The sequence below is a fragment of the Mus musculus genome, chromosome 19, assembly GCF_000001635.26.
Source record: "Mus musculus strain C57BL/6J chromosome 19, GRCm38.p6 C57BL/6J".
Taxonomy (NCBI): domain Eukaryota; kingdom Metazoa; phylum Chordata; class Mammalia; order Rodentia; family Muridae; genus Mus; species Mus musculus.
The window spans coordinates 47,175,270-47,191,677 of NC_000085.6; the positions used below are offsets into that span (position 1 = coordinate 47,175,270).

General features: G+C 50.1%; 1 protein-coding gene across 1 annotated transcript in view; it reads left to right on the top strand.

Moving 5' to 3' along the window:
* Positions 1-3,550: 3,550 nt before the first annotated feature.
* Neurl1a (neuralized E3 ubiquitin protein ligase 1A) overlaps positions 3,551-16,408 on the top strand; it is an 80,622-nt gene continuing 67,764 nt past the window's right edge. The window contains exon 1 of the mRNA NM_021360.4: positions 3,551-4,282. Coding sequence (NP_067335.4) covers positions 4,198-4,282 — 85 coding nt within the window. The 5' untranslated portion in view covers positions 3,551-4,197. The remainder of the gene's footprint in view (positions 4,283-16,408) is intronic.

The window sequence follows — 16,408 nt, forward strand, 5'->3', positions numbered from 1 at the left end:
TTTTCAACATGATTGATAAAGGACTTCAGGTCTCAAATTCAGACCCGTGGACGCTGTGGAGAATAAGGGCGAAGGGGAGAGTGGAGCAGACAGGGGGAGAGGGAAGAGAAGAAAGATGGGGGAGGGGAAAGAGAAGGAGAGGAAGAGAGAGGAGAGGGAGAGACCAGAAGGGAAGGTAATGGGGTGGGAGGGGGAGCAGGGGGAGTTTCGCAGAGCAGCTTTTGATGGAATCCTGACCTCCCCTCTCATCTCTGCCTGGGGTCCTCTCTCCATTGTCCTACTAGCTGATATGAGCTCTCACAGACATGGGCAGACAGACAGACAAACAAAGAATCTGCAATCCTGGAGAGGGGTTTCTAAGGTGTTGGGTGCTAGAGCACCACCTTGTGGTGTTGGAGTTGTTGTTTTTTTTGTTGTTTGGCTGGTTGGTGGGTTGATTTGCCTTTTCAAGACAGGGTTTCTCCCTATAACCCTGGCTGTCCCTAGAACTTGCTCTGTAGACCAGGCTGACCTCAAGCACACTGAGATCTGCCTGCCTCTGCCTCCCGAGTGCTGAGATTAGAGTCCTGTGCCACCACTGCCCAGTTTCACCTTGTGATGTTGATAGTTTCACTGAAGCCACCTAAACAGTGACTTCCTCTAGCTCCAGTCTGCCCTGGAAGCTTCTTCTCGCTCCTCCTTTCCAGGATGGGGCTGAGCTACCTCCTAACTGTTGCCTTTAAGCTGCCTGGGTGGTGGTTGTGGAGGGGCTAAAAATCTGGGAGTTTGACCAGAGTCCAGAGGAAGGAAGGAAGGCTGCTGGCACTCTGTGATTCTTCAAGATGGATTTACCCAGAGCCAGAAAAGGGTTCCCAGAACCCAGGACAATGTAGAAGGTTATACTTCCTTCTTTAGGTCCCTGCCTGCTTGCTAAAGACCTATATCCAGTTGACATTTAACAGTGGTGTCCCATGCCCCAATCTGAACTCCCCAGGGGGGAAAAAAGTAGGGTTAAGGGTTCAAGGGGTGACACTGAGGGGCCCTTGGGCAGACAAGTGTAGGGTGTTTCTGCTCAGCATGACCCCTGCATGATCCTTCACAGCCGCACATTGGCTGGCGGGGGGGGGGGGGAACGGGGTCGGGGGGGGGGGGTCTCCCTCATCTCAGCCCAGTTTAGCCCTATCTTCCTCCCATGATTTTCCTCTGAGTCAGGGGAAGTTTTGATACTGTCTCAGCTCCCTGCCTTTGTCCCTGATACTGTGCTGAACAGGGAATTACAACCTATGCCCCAAGCCATGTCCAGTAACTGGTCCTTAATTAAACTGAGAAAGCAGAAAAAGGAGAGTTAGTGAATGTGGCCACATTAGGAACCAAGGGACAAAGACGGTCAAAGAGGGACAAAGAGATCCAGTATCCCCCAAGTCTGTCTTCTGGGGTCCTAAAGTGAGATTAAAGTTTGAATAGGGGGCTGAGGGTGGGCACACCTGAGCAGGTTATGACCTTCAAGTTCAGAAGCAACACTGTCAGTTTCCTTTGGAGCTCAGGCTACTCAGAGGATCAGGAGAGAGCCTTTTGGCCTGCTTGCCCGCCCTCCCTCCCTCCCTCCCTCCCTCCCTCCCTCCCTCCCTCCCTCCTTCCCTCCCTCCCGCCTTTCCTCCCTCCTTCTTGTCATTTGGCCTTCATTTTTCTTCTGCTTTGCCCATGGCCCACATTTAGGCCTGTGTGGGGCCTGTAATCTCCCTTTGGGGCCTTGGGTCCACCCCTATCCTGTACCAAGGCTTCCCAGGCCACAGAAGCGGGCTTATTCCAGAAGGACTCAGAGCCTCTCCAGCCACTCTCTACAAATCCCAGCCAGAACCCTGCACTTCACACACACTCCAGGGGAATTAGTCTCCTCTATACAGGCTCCACATATTTATTCTGACTCATAAAATGCCTGATCTCCCCAGCTATGTGTAATCTGTATGTCCTCATTCTCTCTCTCTCTCTCTCTCTCTCTCTCTCTCTCTCTCTCTCTCTCTGTGTGTGTGTGTGTGTGTGTGTGTGCTTTATGTATGTAGCTGTTAAGAGCCCACAGATTGCTGACAAATGAATCATCATTTGGGGAATAAGTGTTGGGAAGACACCGCCTATAAATAAGACACCAGTCCCTGACCATTCTGTAGCCAGTCAGCACCTGATCCCAGGCACCCCAGAGGCTTGGGGCTGGGGCTGGGACTGGGGGCCTGGTTGTCTTTCTCCTCAAACACCAGAGCATACCTTTCACAGGTATTTCTAGCTTGCCTGGAGTCTCTGAAACTTAAGGATATAACATGTGCAATCAGAGGAGAGTAAAAGGCAGGACAGGGGGCTAAAGGGGATCAGAGATGATGTCTAAAGATCACAGTAGGATTTTACTGCTGGCAGGCATGGGGATCCATTCACTGTACAAATACTTCTGAGAATCCGCATGTCCCTGCCCTGGGAGCTAGAACACTGTGAGGAAAGTGGCTGGCCGACTCTCCCCTCAGCAAGCTTATTCTCTATCAAGAGAAGCCGAATCTAACCAAGCAGAAAAGGCTACTTTTAGGCAAAGTCATATAAAAGCCACGAAGAGAATGGGATGACCCTATGGAGAATGATAGAGAGAGGCAGAGATGCTTAGCTGGGGTGGTCAGGAAAGAGCTGTGCCTACACATTGAGGATGGGTCCTATGGAGAAACTTCCAGAAAAGGATGGAGGAGATGTCTGTGTCCCACTCATGACCCAGGGCTCACTCTGGATCCGAGTTGGGAAAGTCCGGTTAGAGTGAGCGATGGCCCCGAGAAGCAGCAAGGCTGATGAAGGTGTGAGATGGACAGACGGACTGTCTTCTCCCCCATGATACACTGGGAGAAATAACCGCCCCAGATCCAAGATGACTTCCTGGTCCCTCCTGCAGGTAGCAGTGCTGAGCTACACAGATGGAAGAGTCACGTGAACAGGACATTTACAGACTGCCCCCTTCCTCGAGGAAGCCACCTTGGTCTACTATAGGCTATAGCACCCCCTCTATCCCTTCCCCAATCTCTTAGTTTTCCAGCTGACAGAATAATTCAACTTGGAACCGATATCTCTCTCATGGTTTGTACCTGAGCTGGGTCCCATCGGCTTGCTTCTGGTCTTGTGGTTCTCCGTTCTTGAACATGCAAAGGATGTTTGAACAGTCAGGAAATGGTCTGACTGGGGTTCTGATTGGAAGTTCCAACTACAGCGAAGGGGAGGTGACTGTATTCCTGATCTCAATTGTCTTAATTCATTATCCACTCACTCCTGAGCGTTTTAACACGTGCCAGGCCCTGAATCCCGTGCTAGGGAGCCTCCATTAGGGCTACCTCGCCACGCCCTGGCTCCGGGGCTCCCAGCGTTGTGGCGGTCCTCTTCCTCTTGTTTTCAGGTTCTATGTCCCAGGACAGGGAGACGCTCAACCTCCGAAGCTCCCATCTATTCCTGACGTCAGGTCCGGAGCAGTGCCGCCCCCAACCCTGGGTCCCGCGCGCCTTCGAGAACTTATAGCCAGCGGGAACGCGGCGCGCCCCGAGACCCACATCTGGCAGAGCGGGCGCGCGCGTGTCACTAAGACGCTCATTAACCTGCGCAGCTGTCGCCATAACAACCGGAGCCCCGGAGTCCTGGCGACGCTAGGGCGGGGGTTGGGGGCGGCGGCCTCGGGAGGGACCTGGCGGGAGCGGGGGCGGTCCACACGAGCCGGGCGCTGCAAGCTCACCCGCGGGCGGGAGGGCGCCACGCACGTCGCCGCGGCCGTCCCCGCGGGCGGGGACCGAGCCCGCCGACGAGCCTCCGAGCAGCCGCGCGCCGAGCCCCGACTCTATGGCCCGCGGGGAGCGCGCCGCCGCTGCGCCGCCCACCCGCAGCCGGAATCCGAGCTCCAGCACCAGGCAGAGCGCAGCGGCTCGCGCCGCGGGCCGGGGCCCAGGGGCCGGGCCGCCCCGGGCGCGGGGCATGGGAGCCCGGTAGCCGGGTGGCGCGAGGACCCCCACGGCGGGCAGGACCCGCCGAGCGAAGACCGCCAAGCCCAGGGAGAGCCGGAGACAGCAAACCGCCCGCCCCCGGTCGCAGCCCCGCCAGGGCCCTCCCCTGGCAGCGCGCACCCGCGCGCGCACACACTTGCACACCTTTCCTCCGCTCCTGCCCAGCCTTGCCTGGCTCCCGCCGGAGCACCCCCGGGGGGCCGATGCCATGGGTAACAACTTCTCCAGTGTCTCCTCTCTGCAGCGAGGAAACCCGAGCCGCGCGTCGCGGGGCCACCCCCAGAACCTCAAAGGTAGGCTTCGCTGACCGGGGAGCAATTGCAGGGAGGGTTGCGGCGCAGGTGGAGTGGTGGGCAGGGGTGCGGTTGGGGACGACCGGCAGGTGCCACCTGTTGTGTGCATTTGGAGGGCGGGAGAGGCGCTTCTGACAGTGGAGGTGGGCTGTGGTGGCAGCTGACCGGTGCTGATGGTGGAGATGAGGGAGGATGGCGGTCGGTGGGGGTCTGCGCAATTCTCCTTATCTGCCCTGGCAACGTCACTGGAGTCCCCTCCAGTGATGCTAAGCGGTGAGAAGAGGTGGGAAAAACATTTGCCGGCTGGATAGGGCAGTGTGGAGGGAAACCTAGGTTTTTCCAGATGAGCCTCCCAAGAGAGTCATTGTGGTCTTTTTTGCATTTGCCTAGGGCTGGGGGAGATCCCGCTGGAAGCACTAGTTGCATTTCCAAGCAGAGGGTCTTAGAGATTCAGGACTAGAAGGGCAGACGCGTGCTCCCGGGGTCTTTGCAAGTGGGTGATCTTTTGCACCGTCTGAGTCAGGTTGTTTGGTTTTGTTTGTTTATTTGTTTGTTTGTTTGTTTTGTGCATCCAAAGACAAAGTATCTGGTCTGAACCCTAGAAAGAGGGGAAGGGAGCTTCCAAACAGATGGAACGTTATCGGGAGGGTTTGCTGTCTATGGCCCATCCAGCACCCTCTGGGGGAGGCCCGAGGCTCTGCCCCAGGCCTTCCAGCTTCCAACATGTCTCTGACCTTTGGAAGATGCTGCTTGGTTTCCTGGGCGCCTGGACCCAGCTAATTCTCTCTGGAAAGCTGATTTTTTTTTTTTTCATCTTTATTAGAGACAGGTTGCACTTAGTTCTAGGGGCACAGTGATAGCTAAAAGTCCCAGGGCTTCCTAAACAGCAATAAGAACAATTAAAAAACAAAACAAAACAAAACCCACAGCATGGCACAAAACAACTTAAGTTCCTCAAGTCTCCCAGGATATGACTAGGGTAGTAGAGTACCCTTTAGCCCAGAGCCTTGGTGTTCATGGAGGATGTTCACAGGTCCCTTTTCAGGGAGTACAGACATTCTCTGGTTTTAGTCAGCAGAGCAACAGTAACCATATTCACTTTACAGAGGAGGGGAACTGAGGCTTGTTTCTTGAATTAGAAACAGCTAGGCTTCAGACCCTAGAGGCTTGGAACTCTTGTCTCTTCTTGCAGTTAGCTTCAGGATGGAGAAGGGATGACAGATGTACCACTGTCCTGCATTCTAACCCAGTCTTTCAGAACTTCACCTCTACCCTGCTCCGGAAAATTAGTGGGTCTTGGTGGATTTCTGGAAATTAATATGGTGACACTTGCAAAGGTCCTCTAGTGTCATGTTTATTGACCTTGTAATTCCTCATAGAACTGATGGGAGGAAAATGGAGATGCAGGTGGTACTTACGGCCATTAGGATGCTCCTGACAGTATCACTTAGACGAGGAACACAAGCTAAATGCCTAGGAATCATGGGGGAGGATGTGCCATCACTAAGATTACATTTTCAAAGACTCTGATGACTTGGGGAAGTGCTCACAGCATAAGAACGGTTTGTAAAGCGACAAAGACTTTGTGACCCCCGTCCCCTCTGTGCTTCCCATTTTGCTAAAAGGCGGTTATGTCGATCGAAAGGAAAAAGCAGTAATTACAAATAAATAAGAGCCAAGAAGGAACATTTCTCAAAGGTGCTGGGAAATGAATCATATGGGATTTCCCTTCTTTTTTTTTTAATTTATGTTTTCTTTAAAAAATGTGTTCAATAAAAATAAGTTAATATTTTTAAGTTAGTTTCATATATATATATGTATATGTGTCTATCTGCACACACACACACACACACACACACACACACATATATCCCTCTCCCCTTCTCCCCCTCAGCCTCTCTTACTTCCCTTCCATCCTTATGAGCGTCCCTCATCTCTACCTGTCCCTTTCTTAGGTTCATGATTTTTTATTTTGATGAGCCCCTCCCCCTCATTTTTAAATCGAGGGCCATCCGTGTAACCAGTGGGTTCGAGCTATGCGCTGGTGTCTGCTGCGGTCACTAGTGGACACACCACTTTCCCCTGGATCTGTCTGTAGAAAACAGTTAGGCAGTGAGAGGTGGGGCCCTCGGAGTCCTTCCTCTGTCCTTGGCTGCCCGTGGATGGCTTGTTTTTGTGCAGACCCTGTACACCTGTAGTTGTTGAGAGCTCATGGTTGCAATGACCTCACACTTCCCAGAAGATGCTATTTCACAGCCCTTCCTACACTGAGCCTCTTAGAATCTTCCTTAGTGTTTTCTAAGCTTGGATGGACTGATCACAAATGTCTTATTGAGGGCTGATCTGTCACCTATTCTCAGCGCCTTGTGAAGCCGTAGATCTCTGCCTTTAGCACAGACCACTGGAAGTACTCTGAGGCTATGAGGTAACTGTCTATAGGTATAATAAGCATATATATTTAGAAGGTAGGTTCAACACTATGTCACTTTAGCTCACCAATAGGACCCCTAGATTCCATGACTCTACCCACTCTGAGCTTTGAGGGTGTTTATAGTACTAAGTATAGATTCCCTTCTGTGGAGTGGGCCTCCAATCCAATCACAAAGTGGTTGGTTACTTCTGTAACAGTTGTACCACTGTTGCCCAAGTGAGCACATTTTGCCCAGCAGTTTGGTTTCATAGTTGGTAGGATGCACAGCTGTGTGAGACCACTGGTATCCTTTTCTCTCAAAGCAGCTTGCATAGTGCTTCCCACACTATGAAAGCTTGCCCCCGGGGAAGAGGTTTCAGGCTCAGTTCCAGCTTGATCTCTTTATTGCATGCAGCCAAGGTGTGTGGTACCTTCAGCAATAGGGTCGTCTAGTTCTGATGGACACCCGAGAGGGATGGCAAGAGCTTGTATTGTTTTGGGGACCTCTAAGGCTCCCCCAACTGACTCATAAGGGGTCGTCCCACACTTGACACCGTTTGTGTCTGATTTATAACCGACAGCTTCAAGGAGGAGCTTTTCTAGCCGCGTAGGGTATCTCCCTTCCAACTTTAAAAAGTTTGCTTATAAGATTATAGGTTGCCAATGGCATTTTCATATTCCCATTATTTTAGTTTATCTTGCTACTTCCTCATCTCCATAGACCCCTCCCCCTTTCCTATTTACCCCTCCCCCTTTCCTATTTACCCTTCCCCTTTCCTACTTTCCCCTCCCCCTTTCCTATTTACCCCTCCCCATTTCCGACTTTTTCCTCCCCCTTTCCTATTTACCCATCCCCTCCCCACCCTTGGAATTTCTCCTTCTGCTTTCTTGTATAGACTAGATCTACTGTCCACCCTTTCTTAACAAATTCCCTCCCAATGACCTCTTAGATTTCTGGCCTCTATCTACATCAACTGTAAATTAAACACACAAAATTGGAGATATTCAGTTATGATCCACATACGAAGGAGATCATTGTTATGTATTTTCCTGTAGCTGGGTTGCCACAGTATGCTTCTCCCAGTTTCACCTGTTTAGCTACAGATGTATTATTTTATAATTATAAATGAGTTTCCATGGGCCGAGGGTATAATGGTGGAGAGAGTGCTTGCCTAAGATGAGTGAAGGCCTGGGTTCCATCCCCACTGCTGCTAAATAAACACATGAATAAATAGACTGTTGGTGTCAGCATGTGCAAAGACTGTTTCTAAGCACCGAAAAGAGATTGTTAATGAGGAAGGAATCTGTGGGCATCATCTGGATAAATTTCCTTCCTTACAAACGAGAAGAAAAAGGGGAAAACACACTGATTTGACCAAATTCCTTAGTGGGTCAGTTTGAGCAGCAAAGCTGAGCTCTGTCCTTCATGGGCAGGGTTGGCTGGGGGCTGGCAAATTGACCTCATTGTTCAGTGATCATATAGTCTGTCCCCCTAAAAGAGACACTGTTCTTTTCCTGGCTACATGGAAGCCTAGAGGAGTCCCCTGGAACTGTTCCCCTCATTACGTGACATTTAGGCTTTTGAGTATTTGTGAGATCTATGTGTTTTGGTTAGAGGGGTCCCTATTTCCTGTCCTCATTCACAGATTTGGTAGCACACACCTGAAATCCTAGCACTTGGGAGGCTAAGACCAGAGGAGTGTTGAGTTTGAGGCTTAAGCTATTGAGACATTGTCAAAGAAGGAAAAAAGGACAGAAGGAGAGAGAGAGGGAGAGGGAGAGGGAGAGGGGGAGGGGGAGGGGGAGGGAGAGAGGGGGAGGGGGAGAAGAAGAGGGGGAGGGGGGAGGGAGGGAGACAGGAAGGAGGAAGAGAATCAGAATAAATATGAGACTCTCCATGAACACACATCCTTGGTTGGGGCCCAGGACTGTGATGCTGGCTGCCCCATCCAGTGTTCTGCACTAGGCCAGCGTCCAGCTGTGATTTTAGCAATGCCCATTTTGAAATCCCGTGGGGGTAGAGGGACTGATTTTCTTTCTTCCCCTTCTGTTGCAGCAATGTGGGTTCCTCATCACTTTCATTAAAACAGCTGCCGGGACCTGTCACGAGAGGGAGATATCAGATTGTTCTGCCTGTCAGGCTGATGAGAAGTGGGCTTCACTTTTTCCTCTCAGGGGTAGACTTTGGGCTTTTCCTGGAGACAATCTACTGATGATCCCCTCTGGGTCTGAGGAACATGGAGCTAGGAATGTGTAGGGAGCCAGGTGTCGCTCTGGGCTCAGGACCAACCAATAGTGCCTGAGGAGGTGGATGCTGGGGTCAGAGGTTGAGGCCAGTGCCCTTAGTATCTTAGGCTGAAGACCCTGGAAACACAAGGAGGAAGGAGGAGGAGGGGAGACACGTGCTCGGATGGTTGGGTTGTTGAAAGCCCAGGTCTGTGTGCCAAGGTCAGAGATGGGAGGGCACATCACGGAAGGTTTGAACTGGGGATGGGTGGGACTGTAGGAAATGAACAGCAGGGGATGAAGTAGAGTGCTGTGGTGTGTGGGCAGGGGCGGGACACGGCCTAGAGAAAGGGATTATGTGTGTTGTATGTTCCCCGTGAGAACCTGAGAGGGAATTCATGTTTCGTGTGCAGAGAACCACAGGGGAATAAGATCTTCCTCTCCTCTGGCTCTTTTAAAGTGCTTCCCTGTTTCCTGCTGAGTGTGGAGGTACAAACCTCTAAGAAAGCTTTGGGGAGAAAAGTATTCACAGCCCAGTGGTCACCCCTGGATGGAGAGTGGGTGGCCCACCTCCTACCTTCTGAAGGATTCATTGTAATAAAATTTACACGGTGTAAAACTTGCCATCTTAATGCATGTAATTTAGAGGCATTTACAGTGCGGTGTAATGACTACTTCTGTCCAATTCCAGAATGTTTGCATTGCCTCAAAGGGAAACCCTGTGACCGTTAAGCAGCCACTCTTGTTGTTCCCGGCTCCCTGGCAACCACCAGTCTACTTCCTGTCTCTAAGAACCTGCCTCTCATGGACATTTCATATGAATGGAATTACAGAATAACTGGGCACTTTTGTTGGCTTCTTCAGCTTAATATTTTCAAGCTTCATTGACAATGTAGTCTCTCTCTCTCTCTCTCTCTCTCTCTCTCTCTCTCTCTCTCTGTCTCTCTTCAAGACAGGATCTCTCTGTGTAGCCCTGGCTGTCCTAGAACTCACTCTGTAGACCAGGCTGGCCTCGAACTCAGAAATCTGCTTGCCTCTGCCTCCTGAGTGCTGGGATTAAGGGCGTGTGCCACCACTGCCTGGAAATATGTCTCTTTTTAAAATCAAGTAATATTCTACTGCATGCATAAGCCACATCATGTTCATCAGCTGATGGACATTTGAGTTGATTCCCACATTTGGTTATTATGAGTAAGGATACTATGGGCATTTCCATATAGGCTTTTAAAACGATTAATTTTATTGTCCTTATATGCATGGCTGTTTGCCATACTTGTATGTATGTATGCATATGCACCATGTGCATGTCAAGTGACTGTGGAGGCCAGAGGAGAGCATCAACCCTCCTGGAACAGATGGTTGGGAATCACCAGGTGGGTGCTGGGAACCAAACCTGGGTCCTCTGCAAGGGCAGCAGGTGCTCTTAACAACAGAGCCATCGCTCCAGCCCCTGAGTGTAGGTATTTTGGGTAAGTGTCCTTTGGGGCTGTGTGGACTAGCTATCTTTTACAATATAATACTTAATGAACTCGTCCCTTCACTAAGTACTGGTTACCAAGGAGATTGCTGCCCCTCCCCCAAGCTCCAGCTAGACACCTGTGTTTCCTGAGGCTGTGACTCCTGGTGGCTGAGGGAGAAGCTCCCGAGGCCCAGGCCCGGCTAAGGAATCCTGATTGGGAGGCAGAGTGGAAAACTCCCTGGAGGATCCTCTGCTGCTGCCCTGTCTCTGGATGTAGGGGAGAGGATGGGACTCCCAGTAGCTCTCCCTGGACCAGTCCTAGCCAGTTTTGAGCCTTGTATCCCGGCTGCTACTGCTGTGATGTTGGTCCTTACACCAGAAACCGTGATAGCTGCTTGTTTGCTTGTTTGTTTGTTGTGAGAAATGAGTCCCGTGTAGCTCAGGCTGGCTACCACCTTGTTATGTAGCTGAAGATGGCCATGAACTTCTGATCCTCCTGCTTTGCTGTTTTGTTTGCTTGTTTTTACATAATAATTATGTGTGTGTGTGTGTGTGTGTGTGTGTGAGAGAGAGAGAGAGAGAGAGAGAGAGAGAGAGAGGGAGGGAGGGAGGGAGGGAGAGAGAGAGAGAGAGAGAGAGAGAGAGAGAGAGAGAGAGATTCTGTCAGTTTTATTCTAACACATGGGCCCTGGGGATCCAACTCACGTTGTCAGGCTTGCTGGCAAGCATCTTTACCTGCTAAGCCACCTCACCTGCTCTTGTATGTCTTCTAGAAGGTCTCACTCTGTAGCCTAGATTGGCATTAAAATTCACTATGAAGCCTAGGCTGCCCTGTAACTCATGACAATTCTCCTGCCTCAGCCTCTCAAGTCCTGTGATTACAGGTGTTCACTGTCACACCGGGCTTAGCCTCCATCTCACCCCTGCCTTTGTCTTGAGAGAGATGATGGCACTGCTATCATTGGCCCTCCCCGAGGCCCTCCCCCATCCTCGGTGGCTGCCACAGCCGTAATCAGATAATCAAAGCATCCATTCTTCAGCCAACGCAGCCATTTCCACAGCTCTGTCTGGGCTCCTTCCTTAGTTGCCATGACGTTTGCAGACAACGTGAGCTCATCCGCCCTCAGCTGCAGCACGGAGATGGAGGCTGGGGTGCGTGGTGGCCTCCTCAGTCACCCTGGATGCCAGAGACGTCAGTGTCACCTTTGAGTCCTGCTTGCTAATTCCCATAGTAACATTTACAATAGCAGCCATATATTGGGTAGTTATTGTGTACCCAGTACTAACTATGTAGATTTTTCCACCAATATCCTCCTGACAATATACCAAGGCATTTTATAGACGGAGAAAAAAAAAAGGCTGAGAGAAGTTGAATAACCTCTCCTAGATCTCTTAGAGATGAACAGAAGGGCAGGGGAGGCGGCTCAGCAGGTGGCTTTGTTGTCAAGCCTGGTGACTTGAATTCAGTCACCAGAATCCACACTGTGAAGGGGAGAACCGACCTCTGTGTGCTGTCTTCTGACCTTCACATCATGCTACAGCACACCCTCCTCTGGATAAATAAATGTGATGATGATGATGATGATGGTGGTGGTGATGATGATGCTAGTGCACAGTGGTGCACGCTTTCAATCCCAGTACTCAGGAGGCAGTCGATGGCAGACCTCTGAGATTGAGGCGAGCCAGCGTTCCACAGCGAGAGCCTTTTGGGGACTGTGGGGGAAGAAATGAGTGGAACTGGAATCAAATCCAGGGGCTTGGACTTGGGAGTTGGCTACTTGTCTTGGTGAGTGTTCTTATTGCTATGAAGGGACTCTATAACCAAGACAAGTCTTATAAAGGAAAGCAATTGGAAGCTTGCTTACAGTTTCAGAGGTTTAGTCCATGATCATCATGTGGTGAGCACGGTGACAGGCAGGCCCTGGAGCAGTAGCTGACAGTTACATTCTGATCTGCAGTCCTGGGGGGGGGATGGGGGGAGGTTGAGAGAGACTGAGACTGGTCGTGGGATGGGCTTTTAAAGCCTCAAAACCCACCTCCAGTGACACTCTTCCTTCAGACACACACCTACTCCAACCAGGCCACACTTCCTAACCCTTCTCCAATAGTACCACACCATGGTAGCTAAGCATTCAAATATATGAGCCTATGGGGTCATTCTTAGACAAACCACCACACTACTGTAACTACTATCCTGTTTTGGCCTGGCTTTTCCCCCCCTTCAGTTGTAGAAAAGAGACAAGGCAGAGCCCCAGAGGGAGGAAAGAAAGTACAAGGCCCTACCTATCCAGAGCTCCCTCCCTTGGTTAGTCAAAGGACATCTAAGATGGCTTGGCCAGTCCAGAATTCCCAACTTCTGGCCCCTCCTAACTTTGGTTCCCAGCAGCCCATGAGTGCCTGTAACTCTAGCTGTAAGTGTTCAGATAGTCGCCATGCCTTCACAGACAGTATATACTTAGATGCACACATTAAAAAAGTTTTAAAATGAATCTCTATGCCTTAGGTACCTTCAGTCTAGATGAATTCATTCACTCTCGCAAGAAGTGTAAAGCTGGTATTTTCTTCTCAGAATTTCTGCCCTGGCATGAAGGTCACCAGGGAGAAGACTGGTCTTGGAGGCATTTCTCCTTACTGGGACTTTCCCCTGTTCCTGGAATGGTACCTTGATCTGGCCAGGCAGCCAATACCAATACATAACAGAATAACACTGCTGAAGGCTTGGCCTGCAACAATGTGTCTCTCACACTTCTGAAGGCTGGCAGTTACACTGGGGTGGGTCCTGGTCAGAGCCCTTTTCTTGTCTCACACACATCTCCTCCTTGTTGGGTTCTCAACCGGCCCTTCCTTGGTGTGTACACATGATTTTCTTACAAGGCCACTGACCCACCGCCGGCGGCATGGACTCTCATAGTCCACACATGAGAGTCCACACAATCTATCCATTGGCTTTACAGAGTCCAGGATAGAGGCGAGAACAGATGGAGGGGAGGGGGAGGGGACCGGGATCTGGGCACTGCATAGCGGATGCCAGGGTTGTCTTCGCCCTGGTGTGCAGCTGGCTGGGGCTGTTTCCTGTTAATCTGCAATTATCTCATTCCTGGACCTACACACCCAGAGGCTAGAGGCTGAGGCCCTGCTTCTCACTGAACTGGTTGCTTTGGCAACCCTGGGCAGGATACAAGTCTCCTTGGTAACATCTGGGAAACCTACTTCAGGGACAGAGGGGCATGAACTGGCCAACAGTCAGGCCCGGTGGCACAGGCAGAGCTGGGTTAGACCATTGAGATGGGCAGGCCGTGAGGAGGGTGAGGCTTGGGGTATAGGCTGGGCTGTCTCTTGGCCACTTCTCAGTCAAGAGTCCAGACGTCCTGTAGGCCTGGTTTATCAGGAGTCATTACCCAAATCCTGCTCGTTTGGAAAATGGCCAAGTGTGGATAACTGGAGGGTCCCCCCCTCATTGTGAGATGAGACTGGGTACTTTAAGAAAAAACGATTAGGTAGGTATCTCTGAGAGGCAGGGAGGTGGCCTGGCTGTCTTTGTTCTAGCCACAGTTTGGGATGGTGGGGCTCTGGGCTTGGGCACTGTGAGTAGGTAAGAGGTGGATTCCTGGAATGCTCTGATGAGGAGAATTATTTTAAAAAAACATACATTTTCTAGCACTTCTCTAGGACACAGCATTGTACAAAACAGATTGGGGCTGGCCACCGTGGGGCTGGTGGGAAACAGACAAGTGAGCAGATGAAAATGAGTCAGAATTGAATATTGCTGACAGCCCAGAGGCCTGTATGACATGTCTTACCCCCCTCAACTAACTGAACTATTTGAACTTTAAAAATGTTATTATGTTTTATTTGATGTATACATACCTACACAGGAATACAGGCACAAGTGGGGTTCAGGCCACAACTTGGGGGAGAACGCTCTCCTTCTACCATATCATCCGATAGTTAAGTTTGGCAACAAGTGCCTACTGAGCCATCGCACCACCCACTATTTGAACGTGTTGGGATGATCATTGACATGGTATTTTAGGAATGATTTTTAACCCTTTGACAGATGGATAAACTGAGGCTTAGATGGGTTATGTGCCAACGGTCATATGGTTGGCATTAGGTAGAGCTGGTAGGATTCTAACGAAGATGGGTTTGATTTTAATGTACCACTGTTAAAAAAGCATACCTCAGTTGGTAAAGTGCTTGCCTTGCTTCAAGTGCTCACAGCCCTGGGTTAATGCTCTAGTGTGTGCTTGTATCAAGGACCTGCGTGGCAGAGAGAGGAGTATCAGGAACTCAAGGTTATTCTTGGCTAAAGAGTGAATTCAAGGCCAGCCTGGTCTACATGAGACCCAATGTCAACAAATAAACACACAAAGAAGAAAACAATAAAAAAGAACAAACTTTTAGGTCTGGAGTAGTGATATATGCTTATAATCCTATTGCTTTGAAGGCTGGGGCAGAAATATCTTGAGTTTGAGGATATCCTGGGTTACATAGCAAGACTCAGTTTAAAAAACAACTAACCAACCAACAAAGCAAAGCAAAGAAAAATGGGAGAAGTTTCCTTAAACAAAAGTTTTCGTTTTTGATTTTTTTTTAATCTTGGTTTCGGATCTACAGAGCCCCTTGTGCCTTGTCCATAGGCTGAAAGCCTCCGCTGGTGCTCTGAGGTGGAACGGCCTCTGTGGCCCAGGACCGGTCTCAGATCATCATGATGGGTGTACAGATCTCTGCACAGGCAGATGCTGATGTCTAGGGCTACACAGGGCACTAGTGTGTGGCTGGTTCCAGTCTATCTAGTCTCAACCTCCAGGAGGCCTGGAGTCACAGCATCTCCAAGGTCAGCCCCAAGGATGTCCAGAAGGACCACGAACACCTATATAAAGTGAAGCAGTGGCCCTTTCTCCCTGCAGTCATGGGAGCGCCCAGAAGAGCCCAAGTCCCTGAGGACACTGACAGAAGGGCAGGCTCCCGACATGCCTGTTTGGCTCTCCCCACCTCATCCACATTTTTACAGTTTGCCGCTTGATAATAAATGTCTTTTTGACATACAAATTTTAAAAAATTTTTTTTCTATCTCAGGACACTTTTAGATTGATATAATTACTGGAAAAAGGTATAGGGAGTTTCTATAATTCTGTTCTCACTTCCTTTTCTGATGCTGTATGAAACATCATGACCAAAAGCGACGTGGGGAGGAAAGGGTTTATTCCATCTTACAGACCACTGTTGAGGGAAGCCAAGGCAGGAACTTGAAGCAGAAACCACAGAGGGATGATGTTACGGGCTTTTCCTGCAGGCTCGCATTCAGCTACCTTTTTAACACAGCTTCGGCCAATCTGTGGGATCCAACCCCTTTCAGTGGGTGAGGCCCTCTAACATCAATGAACAGTCAAGAGAATGCCCCACAGGCTCACTTGCCAGTCTGATGGAGGCAGCTTCAGAGCTGAGGTTCCCTCTTCCCAGATATCACAAGGGCCATTCGTCAAGTTTTCCCAATTCTTTCCTTCACGGTTGCTGGTAATTGAATCGGGTCTTCATGCATTCTAGTGAGTGCTGTACTACTCAATGACCTGTCCTCTGTCCCTAGTTACTCTGTTATTGGCGTCTCCCATTAATGTGGGACATTTGTTACAATGACAGTTCTGACACCCTGTTATTAACGTTGGTAGTTATTTAGATTTTCTTCATTGTACCCTAGTGCCTTTTCTTGGTCTCATCTAGGAGAGCACATTATGTTTGTGGTTAGCACAAACTGGTCAGGCATTTATTTAGAGACTTCCTGGAGTGTGTCTGCTGTTCCTCTCATGATTAGATTGTGGCTGTGGACTTGGGGAGAAAGACCCTAAAAGGTCAAGTGTCGTTTTTACCATGTTATACCTGACTCTGGACGGCTGGGTTTGATGACATCAAAGCTGTAGAAACAAGGACAACGAGAGCAAAGCTCTGTCCCTGGGACAAGCAAGGCTCCGTCTCTGTGACTTTCAGCCCAAGTTGGAGGAACACAGCTGTGATCAAGAGGGATCCATGCAGG